Raw genomic sequence first — 14,018 nt, 5'->3', positions numbered from 1 at the left:
AACACGTGCATAAACTTTGTAAATAAATTCGCATTCGCACCTCGTAAATGGCTTTTCATGGCCAAGATATGGAATTCACGGCTCGGTGAAATAGAATCACGGCTGGCAAATCCATAAAACCACGGCTCGAAAAATTCAGTCGCGGCTCGCCAAGTAGATATATTCCATACTAGTTATCTCATATAGTGAATGAATTTTGCCTATGGTCTCAATTCTCATTATTGGTGAATGGTGAAGCAGTGCCAGAGCCAGTTCGCATATTCTTATGAAGTTATGCATGTGTGATGAACGGGCCATTAGCTTGATGAACATCATCAGCATAACGTTCATTGCAATTTGCATAGCTCATTGCAATTTGCAAGGATTATGAACTTGCATGGTGAAATTAAACCCCATTTTAAAATTTAAATTAATTTTGTAATTTGGTTTTGTGAACATAGGGTAAACGTGGTATATTCCAATTTCCAAATTTCCAACATCGTGGGTAATTCTGACACTTCTCAACTTTTTTTCTTTATATTAAGCTTTGTCTTAGTTCCCATGAACTTCCACGCATTCATTGATGGTTGAAAACTTGAAATAGTGACGTCATACTATACTATTGCATGCCATGCTATTGCCAAAACACTAGGTCTGGGCCGTCTGGCAAGAAAATGTTGAGATCCTGGGATCCAAAGAGAGGCAGTGCGCGTCACCCAGTGAGAACATAAAAAAATGTGTCAAAGTTGATAGTTGACCTTGCTCTACCAAACAGTGTGGAAATCCAGAGGGGTAATATATTAACTGGTAAACATAGCAAATTGGAAAGCAGGACCCAAAAATCTGGAATGTCCAGCACACTTCCACTTTCCATAGTGACAAACCAGAGATTTTTTAGAATCAGTTCATTTTAATTTCCTCATATACCCCAGATTTAAACTGATTTCTTATGTATGATGGTACTGGTATCCATGATACTTTCCTGGTCTACTTATAGGACTCAAAAACGAACTTGAGGGAGAGTCTAAAAAACTCTCTGCTTTGCCACTATGCGGCACTTTCACTCCATCATCATCACTGATGAGTCTCTGCAAGATGCCACACTAGTATGGAATATATCTACTTGGCGAGCCGCGACTGAATTTTTCGAGCCGTGGTTTTATGGATTTGCCAGCCGTGATTCCATTTCTACGAGCCGTGATTCTATTTCACCTGTCTCTTATACACATCTAGATGTGTATAAGAGACAGGATTTAGGTAAATCTGGTGACCAATGCTCAATACTACTGGTGACATGTTGAACCTAAAACCCTCATCTTTGATCTAGGCAATGTAATTGCCTAAGGGTACGCACACAGTGAAAGCAGGTTTGCCCACGGGGGCAACCTGCTCCAACCTGCCACAAGAATGAACATAGGATAATAATGCAAGTGTTCACAGTGAAACCCTGTATGAATAAACTTCTGTATTCTATGGTTTCAGGTGCCAGCCTCAGCAGGTAACCAGCACGCTGGCAACCTGCTTTCACTGTGTGCGTACCCTGTCTCTTATACACATCTAGATGTGTATAAGAGACAGCATCCGCGTCCTCATCCTTGTACTCGTTGCGACTGCGACTCTCATCCTCCGTGTCACTGAAATGTTCCTTCCTTTTATACTCTTTTCATATCATATATAAAACAAAATATTTATAATGAAATGTTCCCCTATTTTAGACTCATTCATATCATATAACGTACACAACAAAATATTTATAATGAAATGTTCCTCTATTTCTGTCTCTTATACACATCTAGATGTGTATAAGAGACAGCAAAATAACGATGGAGCAATATATTAATGGTAACAGAAATCNAGGGGCCACGGCTATAAACTAAAAAAACAGCGTTGGAACACATCCATGCGACAACATTTCTTCTCGCTTCGAGTCACCGACATGTGGAACAGCCTCCCTGATAGCATCTTTGACGCTCCGAGTCTGAACGCCTTCAAGAACAGACTAGACGAAGGAGCACATGTTCAGTCTTAAAATGCCTAGTAAATTACGGACCAGGCAATAAGTCCAGCAGCAATCTCAATCAATCGTCAGTTATGGAAAGATCGGGTTCCAAAGGCCGGATCCCTTGTGAATCAAGTCACGAAAAATTCAAGAATCGGCAACAGGCCATGGGCGAATCTTCGTCAAAGGTTTTTCACCCAGCGTGTGGTGGAGAGGTGGAACAGACTGCCAGCACAGGTGGTGGAGGCTCCAGCGTCGATGCCTTTAAGAACAGACTGGACAGTGTTATGCGGGACCTTGTCTACAGTGTAGACGAGCTTCCCACCTTTATTAGAGCTGATCAAAGGATCAGCAGTCAGTATGGACCAAGAAACGAGTACCAGGCACAACAGAATCGGCAACAGGCTGTGGAAGCCTAACATCTGATGCCGAGATCGCTATGCTATGCTATGCTATGCCTATTTCTTCTGTGCCGACACGTCTATTCTATTCTATGATGCATGCTAGCAGTTAAGTAAAATAAAAAATCTGCAATAATGTATTTTTTCTATTGGGCTTCTAAATTTACTGGTTTTGGAGCTAAATAATTTTTGATTTGGAAAATTAAAATCATGCTTGAACCGTAATTAAACTAATCCATATTATTTTTTACTTCACCCCCACATTTCTAAACGCCACATTGGTTGTGACGTATGGGGTTATTCCGAGGTGGACTTCTCGTGTCTAGTCACCCACAAATATGACCTCTTTTCACAGAGTCAGTGTGTCAGCACTGCACGGCAGGTTTTCCCAATAAAATTCCCAACTGAGTATACTGATAACTGAATCACCGCAGCCTTTTAAAGGGAAATGGCCTCTGTTCCGCCACTTATTTGCTTCAGGAGTACATTCGGTTGTTGATCTACTTAGTCTTTAATGGAACATCCGTAATAAATGAATAGTCGCTGTCTCGCCAGTCTCGGTGACATTCGGTGCTGTTGGAACTAGAATTCTGTCCAAGAATTTTCATCCACCATAGAAGGACAGCTGGACAGTCTGGACTCTGGACAAGGATGTAGGTAGTACCTGCGTCTTAACGGTCTTGTCGGTGTCTCGGTGACTCCGTGACGGTGTCAGTATGACTGGGTTTAGTGGGTTACAGACTTACAGTCAAACGTGATTGGTGATTTAAAGATAATAAAAGATTGAAACTGAAATTACAAATAGTAGAACTGTGGAAGCTAAGAACTTAAGAAGTAATCCCTTTGACATCTTTAAGTTATCTATCATGTCATTGATGTCAATTATCATGATGTGTATATTGTTATCTCACTAGTCTGGAAAAGTCCTATTTTTGTCTGAAATATCGCGGCTCTAAAATCATATAATTTCAGTAGGTATGAAATCTTGCGGCTCGAATGTCATAAATTTTTGTTTGATTAAAAAATCGCGGTTTGCACTTCGCAAACATGTCATTTCATAAAATTTTCAACTTCCGCAATCCGCATTGCTTTACCGTTTCTGCCAAAAATATCTTGTAGAAAAAACATAAACATCGTAATGTAAACAAATAAACAAAACGTTTGTTGAAGATCGCGCATAGTTGCAGTCTAGTATGGAATATATCTACTTGGCAAGCCGCGACTGAATTTTTCGAGCCGTGGTTTTATGGATTTGCCAGCCGTGATTCCATTTCTACGAGCCATGATTCTATTTCACTGAGCCGTGAATTCCATATCTTGGCCATGAAAAGCCATTTACAAGGTGCGAATGCGAATTTATTTACAAAGTTTATGCACATGTTACCCCAAATCTCTAATTTTACCCTTAAACAGTCAAACGGCAACAATAAAATGTGGCATGCATTGTCTCTCTTTGGATCTCAATATTTTCCCACTAGATGGCCAAGACCTAGTGTTTTTGCAGTATTTCAACACGCAAATGTATGATGTCACCATTTCAACCATCAATGAACGCATGGAACTAAAACAAAGCTTAATATAAAGGAAAAACTAGAGAAGTGACGGAATTACCTACGATGTCGGAATATACCGCGTTTACCCTACATTGATGATGGAACTAAAACAAAGCTTAATATAAAGGAAAAACTAGAGAAGTGACGGAATTACCTACGATGTCGGAATATACCGCGTTTACCCTATATTAGGAGTCATTTAAGTATACTTGTATTTGCTGATTTTAAGTCATAAATAAATTAATAGATGATTAAGTTAAGAGATGGTTTTAGACACATAAAAACTAATTCTGACACAGCTTGGAAATAGACACACACAGCTCATTCCGAGCTGTGTGCAAAAATTGAAATTTTCTTAATTAAAAACTTGATAGCTTTTAATTGGAAGCCTAATTAAGTAGTGTTCAATATTCAATAGTGTTCTAGTTCCAAGCTGTGTTGTATTCCAATACAGCTCACACAGGGATTGGAATTCGAACATAAGAGTGTCAGAATTACGAATTAGTAGAGTTTGAAGCGCAGCCAGAATATGTTACAAAAATGCCAAATTTAGTCACACAGCGTCGGAATATATGGATTTGGTAGGTTTGCATTCTAAAGGCTTTCAAATAAATACGGCAACATTTTGTGTCGTTTCATTGTTGCTGGCGCGTAGTGCGGTGTTTTGACTTGAAGCAAACAGAACTCGAGTTGCGCATACGGTGATTTTTTTATAGCCATGAATTTTTGCTATGTCCTTAATGTGTCGGAATATACCGCGTTTACCCTACCTAGGCCTAGCAGTGCTAGCTCACTACACTAGCACATGCATGTAAAACATATAGGTACATTAAGGGCTGCAACTGGTCAGTTGAACTAGAGCATTCCTGCCATGTAATCTTCCTGCCATGTAATCTCCTGCCATGTAATCTAGTTGTTAACTAAAGTGCAAGATCAGACTGCAAGATTACAAATGCGTTAAAAATTTGTCATGTTGGAGCCATGAGATTTCAGAAACAAGTAGGAAAATTTCAATCCTGCACTAGCACTCAAATTAGAGGAACAGCCCAAGCGCCCAAATTCCATAGTGTCAGTGCAGAAACTTATTTAGATTTATCCCTAATTCATTTTTGAGTTCTATAAGTACCTAGTTACAGTGTATGCAGAAAGTAATTTTTTTACTTGGATCTTGTATTTCTTAATGGAAGTAATATTTGAAAAGAGACATTTTTCTAGTAATCTACCATCAAATGGACTAATAAGAGATGCTTTTTTTTTGCTGAAAACTACTTACCATGGATATGAAACATTTCTTAAACAAGTTTGGGCTCATTTGAAAGGTCTATGCAAGGGCTATCTGTTATTGTATGCCATTTCTCGAAAAATTCCATATGCCATTTGTAAGGTGCTAGAAGCAGAAAAAAATATAACTCGGTACTCACTGCAGTAAGTGACAGAGAGCGCATTTTCTCGTCAATGAAAACTTGAGGTCACGGACAGACAGACGGACATGGCGAGCACAATAGTGCATTTTTTACATAAATGAGAAAATGCGCTAAAAAGGGTCTTAAGTAGTTGAGTTACCCCTTGGAACAGGGTTTTATGGGAATAATGGGACACTTGAAATAAAACTTGATGAAAAATAGGACACTTGAATAAAACTTGAAATAAAACTTGATGGAGCATGCACTGGAGAGTGTTCTGTGTACTTGTATCCATTTCTAACATGGTGTCATTCTAAACGAGTAAAATGACATGTGCCAAGGTAATTGTAGAGGACAGTTGCCAAAAATAGGACGCACGCACACTCCAATAGGATTGGGTCATCCGGACGCTCCATAATTGAGCTGGCCGGCAGCAGCGGCAGCGTGCTTAGTAAAGTATGTGGTATCTACTAGAAGCTCTTGCTCGACTTCTAAATTGGTTGCACCAACTTCCATCAGAGGCATAACATCATTCTGCATAGCCAATTTTAAAGTTGTCTGCTCAACCTCATTGTAAGTTGTAACACATCATCTGTCAGTACTGTCATACTTGAATTGTAATGGCAACAGCTCTACACAAGTGTCAAGCATATGAGCCTCTCATAATTTCTTGGAATAGATATTCTTCAATAAATTTGAAATTCTCAGAGATTTGTCCCTGCATTTTCACAAAGTGTTTTCAGGGGCAAAGTTTTAGCTAAATTGCCTATAATCTTCAGACTGTCTCTTGTTTGTTTTGATCAATTCAGCCATCAATGTGGGAATCTTTCCCTTCTCTTTGCAGTCAATAAATATTTTCATTTCTGCACAGCAGATGAGTGAAGCTCAGTCACTTTCTGTTATGCAAATGTAACTGAAAACTTGATTTTGTGAGATCTTATTAGAATGCTGAATAGGATTTGAATTCCTTATTCTAAAACTTGCCAGTTTCAACAACTTTCAAATTATTTTGTGCTGTAAATTTTTATAAATCCATTCTGAATTTTTCTTCACAGGTTCAGTCCAATATGAAAAGAAATCGATGTTCAGTTCATAATTTGCTCAAACGATCTCTAGGTTTTCCGTACCAACTCTCATGGACAGAAGATGAATATGTCAGTCCCCCTCCTCCCTCACTAAACAAACCATCCTTTGAGCCTGCAGAAGGAGAACAAGGCCATTATGGGGTCCCTGAAACTATTGAATCAATCCCCATCTTTCACAATGGCTTTGTCCCTAAAAGTAAAGATTTGCCCACAATGAAGAGTTCATGTCCAACTGTGAAGAATACCAATGCATCAAATTCTAAAGCTTCTCGAGGAGTTGGTGCCACTGGGACCATTGGCTACATATTACCATTGGTGGAAAAACCTGTGTGTAAGCCTTGCCTTCCAAGAATCATAAAAAGTAATGCATTTAAATGCTTTGAATTGCAATGCCCAATCAAAATAAATAAGGTGAGTTTATTGTTCTTGATTTCTGTTGTGTTTATGTAGCAAATACAGTGCACAAATTTAAATATGTTATTCAAATATATTATTTAATTGATATAAATTGTCAAATTTTTGCTATTCAAGATTGCTTTCTATTTAGATACTACCTTGTTGAAGTTTTTCTTCGTCACTCTACAACTTCGTTATTTAAACAACTCCATCAGATATTTTGCTGTGCGTGGATCAGTGACCATGAAGTCATCATGGGCACCAAGTGTCATCAGCTTATCCTCTACGATTCAAAGCTGAATTTGTTCAGAAAAATTCCAGAACTGACACCCTGTAACGGATCAACCTCCGACTGTCCTGGTATTCGTTGTGTTAAATGTAATCCTAAAGGAAACCTTCTGGCAACTGTTGGACGCTGTGGCAATCAAGTTACCCTCTATACTTTGCCTTCCATGAAACATCTCTTGGTGGTCACCGATAATGAATACTCCAACTGGATATTTGATATGTGCTGGCTATCTGACTCCAAGCTAGCTGCTGCTGGCAGGGAAGGACGTGTAAGCATATGGAATTTCGAATCCCTGTTTATGCCGTCTGAAGAAAACTTACGTACCACCAATTCAATCCATGCCAGTAGTAAGAACTTGTCTATTGTTCAAGACATAAAATCATCTTATAGTGACGATCATTCAACTGACATGACACCCCCAAAGTTCTGCGAAGTCTCCTTCAAGCCAGCAGGCCGAGCTCGAGCAGTCGTCTACAATGGAGCTGACACTCTGTTTGTCCTGAGCACATCTGGATCTGTGTATTCGTACAACACTGTCACATGCGACTGTAACTGGAGGATGTCCATTCCTGGAGGCTCTGACAACACGTGCATGGCATACTGCACTAACCTCAAATTACTGGCTGTGGGCTCGGCATCTTGTGTTTTCTTCATTGAGGACTGTGGGGCTTTTCCGCATATTTCCGAGGTGAGTTTTGTTGCTCATTCATGCGTGAGGATGTGATTCATCAATGCGAAATTGATCATATAAATTGATAGCCAATTTTGCAGAGTTGCTCTAGTCTAAGTTACGGTTGAACTAATTTCCTATTTGCTATTGAAACATTCCAACTGTGGTGAGAAAATCAATGGAGAAGGTTCAATGTCGAATCATTTTGGCCATACTAAAACACCCACTGTAATGACTACCATGAGCTCATGTTGATTGTAGCAATATTTGAATAATTGATGAAATATTTGAATAAGTATCGCAGTTTTTCCTCCTGTTTGATTATAGGAATGATAAATCTAATCAATACTAGCAACAACTGTATACTGTATAATGAACATGCTTGATCGCGGGACGAAATTTATGCCGATGTCACTTGTTCCCTCAAGAACATACGAATCTGCCGTGGTGACATTGCTCTCGTATGATGAAACTGTCAATGCCAACAGTAGAAGATTTTGTCGTTGGGTTCATGGTTTCCATACACGGAGATTCTTGATTCCTTAGCCGATGTGTGACATGAATTTAAGATAAATTTTCTTTCCCAGGTGGAACTTCCGACGGCTGATAACCTCTACATTCGATCTCTTGCTTTCCATGACCAAACTCTCAGTATTGGGACTGGTGCTGGTCAGCTCCTCTTCGTTGATCTCAGTGAGTTTTGGAGCGGCAAGATGGCGTATTACCGCACCAGATACTTATTTCCTCGCTCCCAACATCCTGAGCGCGACCAAAGACTTCTAGGACATGTAGATCCTAGGAGAACTGTGTTCAGTTACGTCCCTGCCATGGAAGGCGAACAGTTCTCTGATCACCTTTGCGATCCAGAATTGTGTTTACGAATAAACAAAATAGATGTTTTTGACCGGCCACTTGAAGAAACGTTTTTCACGATCACGAACTCTTTGCAGAAGAAGCTTGGTCGTAATTATGTCACCAAAGAGGTGGAACAGCACTATGAACAACTCGACGCTCAATGCCGTGGTGACGAGAGTGAATTCATTGCTGTTTATAGCCGCCGAAAAATAACATTTTTCGAATCTTGCACCTTCCTCACGGCCGCCGAAGATCGAGCGCACTTGGTGTCTACGGACAGCAAAGCTGTTTATGCTCAGAGCTACAACCCCAACACGGGACAGTTCTTTGTAGCAGGAGGGCCTATATCATTGATGAACGAGGGTGCCTTCTGCGCTATTCTTCGGTGATGTAACCTTCATGTAGCCAAAAATTTTCAGTGACGTTCCATTTTCGCATGACCACAAAATTTCTGGTGATAATTCATTGGAAAGTGACAAGAAATCTTGTGCTAATTTTCATTTGAAACTGACCAGAAATCTTTTGCCAATTTTCATTTGAAACTGATCAGAAATCTTTTGCCAATTTTCATTTGAAGTGACCATAAATATTCAGCAATGTTTCAAATAACGTCATTCAAATCCTTAGTGACGTGTGACGTCTCATTTTTATATGACAATAATTGTTCGCCGATGATTCATTCTCACGTGGCTATAATTTTTCAGTGATGCTTTATTCTCACGCGTCGGTGAATTCCTTTATTTGCATCGACTGATGATCATTGGTGATATCTCTGGTAGGTTAAGGAGTAACTTAATGCTATTAAAAGTTCATACTATAATATTCGCTACAAATTTTGTATACCTAACGCGTGACCCACAAAATGTAACGCTACGCTCATTGCTTGCAACGTATAAAGCTCAATTTTTTATGAGAGGCGCCGCCTCAATTTCCGTTTTATGTAATATTTATGACAGACCTGCGTCGACCTGCTTTTAAAAATTATTTTACGGTTGTTTTTTTACTTTTATGTTACACGGAACTATTGTCGTATATTTGTACTATTTATAATGTCCGAGCGCATCAAAGTTACTTATAACTTGGTAAAGGCACGCACGACAATAAACCAACGTCATCGTTATGTGCCAAAATAAGTGCTTGTTTTGTCTTACACTATCAAATTACTCATGGATGTATTTGCTGAAACTAACAAATAATGATGATGCATTCATTGATGAAATGCATTTGATCTGCTATTCCTTGACCGTGTACCAAATTAGAATGAAGATAAGTCTGATCTGATTCTCTGCAAGATCTGACTCATTGAATCTAAAGACTCCAAATTATGATTCATCATCATGAAGGGGATGAGAGGAAGAAGAATGGTGTAAACTTTCCAATATTGTCCTATTAAACGACCCATTGATATCTGAGTTAGTTCTGCAGTCGTGTCTTCTCGCTTGCCTGCTTTTAAGCCGTTTTAGAACATTGTTCTGAATGCATATGCATAATCCTGGACGCAACGACTTCGTTTGTTTTAGTGTACCGAGTATATATGGACCTCGCTAGTAAACTGAAAGGTAGTGGTTGTGTTGGGTGAAACGCAAAGATCGTTTTAATGTCTTAAATATAAATCGTTTCTATAGCTTGCTCATGTATTGCGCCGGTTTTTATTCCAAATGCAAACCAAACAGGGTATTTATTTATAATAAGCTGTATGAATGAATATACGTGAACATCCAATGCAATGTAAGGGGTTCATTTATAATCAGTTTTGTGAAAGGTAATGGTTGTCAGTCCAAGAGTAGAATTGTACTGCTTGACAGTGAACTGAAAACCATTCGAGATACTGACCAAAGATGTTGTCTCTCTGACCGATGTTAAACGAACCAAATCTGCTTATACTTAACTCTGTGGTAAGCTCCTCTCGTGCTTTTTGGATGTGAGGTAAACAGCCGTAACGGGTCTGTTTTTCAGAGGAAGTTATTATGAGAGTTATAATGGCGTATTTGTATAAACGTGACTTTTGTGACGTTACCGTTGTGGTAATGAAAGCTAGTAAAATCTATTAGTGCATTAGGAATGGCTGGATATAATAAAAGTTTGCTCTGGTATTTTCTTGTTCTGAGGAAGGTAAAAGAATTTCCATTGTTGAGATCTGATTCTGATTCGCTTCCTGGACTTTCGAGATGTAAATTTTTTTTCCTACTCACCATGCTCTTACCCAGTGATATTTTTTGTCGAACCTCGTATGATTTTCTTGACGTTATTATGCTATATAATGTATGACAAGCAACGATGAATATTCTTAGTGTCTTGATACCACGGTGTGAAATATTCGTGTCTATGTAATAATTTTGCTCTACTATATGATGATCGCTAGCCAAAGACGTTCAGGGCCTCCTCCATTTAGGGCACCATGCTTTTCCCAAAAAATATATTTATTTGGATGCAAATAAAGTAACATTTTTTAATTAACTAATAAAAATAACTCGTAATTTTAAGACTTACTTGGACAGAAGTAATATTTCAGTTGTAGTGAGTGTTAACGTCCGGTGAAGATGATTTTTAATAAGCATATTTTGTTAAGCAATATTTTTAATGGTCTCTATTATTCCCTAGTTTATTCTTTAATTAACAAAATTAAGGCTTCAGCTGCGGTTGTGTCGTTTCAGACAAGCTTCGCGCTATTCCAATGAACCTTTGTGATAATTAGTATTTTTATGCATTTATATACCAAGCGCTACACAATTTTTAACTTTAGCCTTTAATTTTTTCCCTTATGTTTCTCGTCTTTCTTCGGATCTCGTTTTCTAGTACCTGATTACACATCAGCAGTTACATTGTATTTCGTGTACTTTTTTCGTACTAGAAAAAATTTTTCATACCAAAGGCTACATGACTATTGCCTGGAAAGTATTTTTTATCTAGTAATTTTGCTCGCGTTTAATGTGTTGTCTCTTGCTTCTATTGGACCATTGATATTCCTCAAAATTCTTCCTGATGAAGAGTCTGATGCCACTCTCGATATGCTGACGAGTGAACGCAAGTTCATTGGATGTTCATGGGTATTGACGATTTTGTATTACTTACGTTGTTTTGCTAGAGTAATTTTATACAGGCTGGAATTCTAGGATAGCGCAAAAAGCTGGGTCATTTTTGGGCGGATGCTTGTCCATCTCTAGACTGTGATTGGGTGTGATGTCATCCACTCCAGACTGTAATTGGTTGTGGGATTGTGATGTTATCTCTCCAGTTTATGATTGATTGTGTCCTATATGCCATTTGTACTTAGTAATTCATTACTCCTCTAGAATTCCGGCCTGGTTTTTATATTATCCAGTTAATATGGACGCTGTTCCATGTTTTTGCTTTTCCAGTTAGCACATTAACTTAGTTTTTTTAGATAAACTAATTAATTCATGCTTCTGAACTAATGTGTTTCGTCGGTTTCTGTGAACGATACTTTCATATCATTTTCCAGATTATGATTTTCCAATTTTATTGTCTTATCCTTGTATTTTCTTATTATGACTTTAGTTTACTAACGTCTTACTTATTACATTTTTCTTGTGACTTTGATTTATTTTGGCTGATTGCGGATATTTTAGTTCCATCCTGTAGGATAATATAGCAATTTGCTGAGGAGAACGTGTGTTCTTTGAAGTTTCTGTCCCGTGACTATCAATCGTATGATGATGTTGACTCAACGTATCCTTGTGACGCGCAAAATTATGGTACGGTTATGGCTGGATCACTAATTTAAAATAATTTGTTGCAGTTTCAAAGATCCGTTTCACTTATTTTTTAAGGAAAAATGTTAAATTGAATGAATTTCCTGGCAAAATACAGTAGAATCTCTTCGGATCATTAGGAAGCTGCTCATTAAAGCGCGCCTTTCTGTTTGGCGTTGATTATGAGTCTCCAAGTCTCTTATGAGCACAAATAAAAGGACTTGTTTTGTCACGAATGTATCTACGAATGCGTAGATAAAATCTAATGGGGTGTTGACGTGTCCATTGCTACGTTTTCTTACTAGAATACCACCACGGGTATCCTTACCACTGTAGCGCAACGGCTACCGCCGCTGTATGCGCAGTGATGACGTCACAGAGATGAGAGAAGCTAGCCGTAGGTGTGACCGTCGGGCAGCTTAGATGATTTCTCGGTGCCGCTGGTGACGGCGCTTGTTCGACGTTGAAAGGTGGCGCTTGCAGCATGACCTTGGTACCTACCCTCAACCAAGACTCGGTTGTGGGTAGGTACCTCAAGGAAGACGCGTCACCTTCAACTATACAAAGTGATAATGCTGCCGATGTACCAATATAAGTATGATGATTCTTCTTCTTCTTCTAGTATGAAAGGTTAGGGCTTTATTTTGTGAGCGGGAGGAACGCAACTGTAAAACGAGTAAATGTTGTATTGTATGTAAGTGTGAAAGCAACTGCGCGTGGTGCATGAGAAGCCCATAAATGCTCTTTGCAATGAATGTCAGCTTGTCGACGTGAGTGAATGACGATGGCATTGATGGAAACAAGTATTGGAGAGTGTATTTGTGCGTGCGTTTGTATGGGCCGGTAGAAAGGTGGATGCGGTGACAAAGAGTAGGATGAATACCTTCGGTATGCATGGGAACATAGATAATAAAATGAAAGTGGCATGTGTTAACTCGTGTCTCGTAAAACTGTGTCTCGTAAAACTGGTTAGATCCCAGCTTGGCATGCCCTTTTTTTCTCTTCCCAGTTTGCACTTTTCGTCCCTCTGATACGATGAATTGAACGAGTGTACATGTATGCTCTTAGAGCTACCTTTAGATAGGATTTATTTTGCGTGGCAGTTGGCTTATCAAATGTTTCACAATTAATGCTTTCAGGTTACAATGCTCCAGATATCTCCCTTGCGCATCATGCAAGAGAGAACGCAATGAAAATTCCGTTGTTTGCATTCCAGGCAAGATTTACTTGATTTGGCGCTTTAACACCCTTATTTTTGTGTACGACCATTCCTTACAAAATAGTAAACTTTATTATAGCTCGTTCGTTAATAAAGAAGCCAGTACAGAACGGCCATTATAGTTCACAGCACGATTATAATATGTCTATATACCCGTATTTTTTCGATTTATGTCAAAATTTAAAATTTCACTATCGGGCGATAGCACAAGTTTGTAATAATCAATTTCTTTCGAGTAAAGTTTATGTCAAGGTCTCCAATTATTATGCCTTAAACTTGATAGAATATTTGCTCTAATTCATGCCGTCAAGCAATTGCGAAGATGGTTCTTCTTACTCTCACGTGAAGATTTCACTCGGTGAAAAAGTGAAATCAAATCAAATAAATAGAAAATGGAATACTACAAAAACGACCCAAAGCACGTACTACTTAAGATATTGGGTGTAGCTCAATCAG

At 38.8% G+C, this 14,018-nt stretch overlaps 1 protein-coding gene across 1 annotated transcript; it reads left to right on the top strand.

Annotated features, from left to right (window-relative positions):
• The first annotated feature begins 6,389 nt into the window (after nt 1-6,389).
• LOC108664468 lies at nt 6,390-13,816 on the top strand. Its single transcript, XM_018151058.2, has 3 exons — nt 6,390-6,831; nt 7,032-7,793; nt 8,363-13,816. The coding sequence occupies exons 1-3, from the start codon at nt 6,403-6,405 to the stop codon at nt 9,017-9,019; spliced, it is 1,848 nt and encodes a 615-aa protein (XP_018006547.1). The 5' UTR covers nt 6,390-6,402; the 3' UTR covers nt 9,020-13,816.
• The last annotated feature ends 202 nt before the right edge of the window (nt 13,817-14,018 follow it).

The sequence above is a fragment of the Hyalella azteca genome, unplaced genomic scaffold (assembly GCF_000764305.2).
Source record: "Hyalella azteca isolate HAZT.00-mixed unplaced genomic scaffold, Hazt_2.0.2 contig14805, whole genome shotgun sequence".
Lineage (NCBI taxonomy): Eukaryota > Metazoa > Arthropoda > Malacostraca > Amphipoda > Hyalellidae > Hyalella > Hyalella azteca.
This window is presented reverse-complemented; position numbering and strand designations above follow the sequence as displayed.

Coding starts and splice junctions, on each gene's coding strand:
- LOC108664468 (XM_018151058.2), top strand. CDS start 6,403: ATGAAAAGAAATCGATGTTCAGTTCATAATTTGCTCAAACGATCTCTA. Junction 6,832..7,031: donor GCCCAATCAAAATAAATAAG/GTGAGTTTATTG, acceptor CAACTCCATCAG/ATATTTTGCTGTGCGTGGAT. Junction 7,794..8,362: donor CTTTTCCGCATATTTCCGAG/GTGAGTTTTGTT, acceptor TTTCTTTCCCAG/GTGGAACTTCCGACGGCTGA.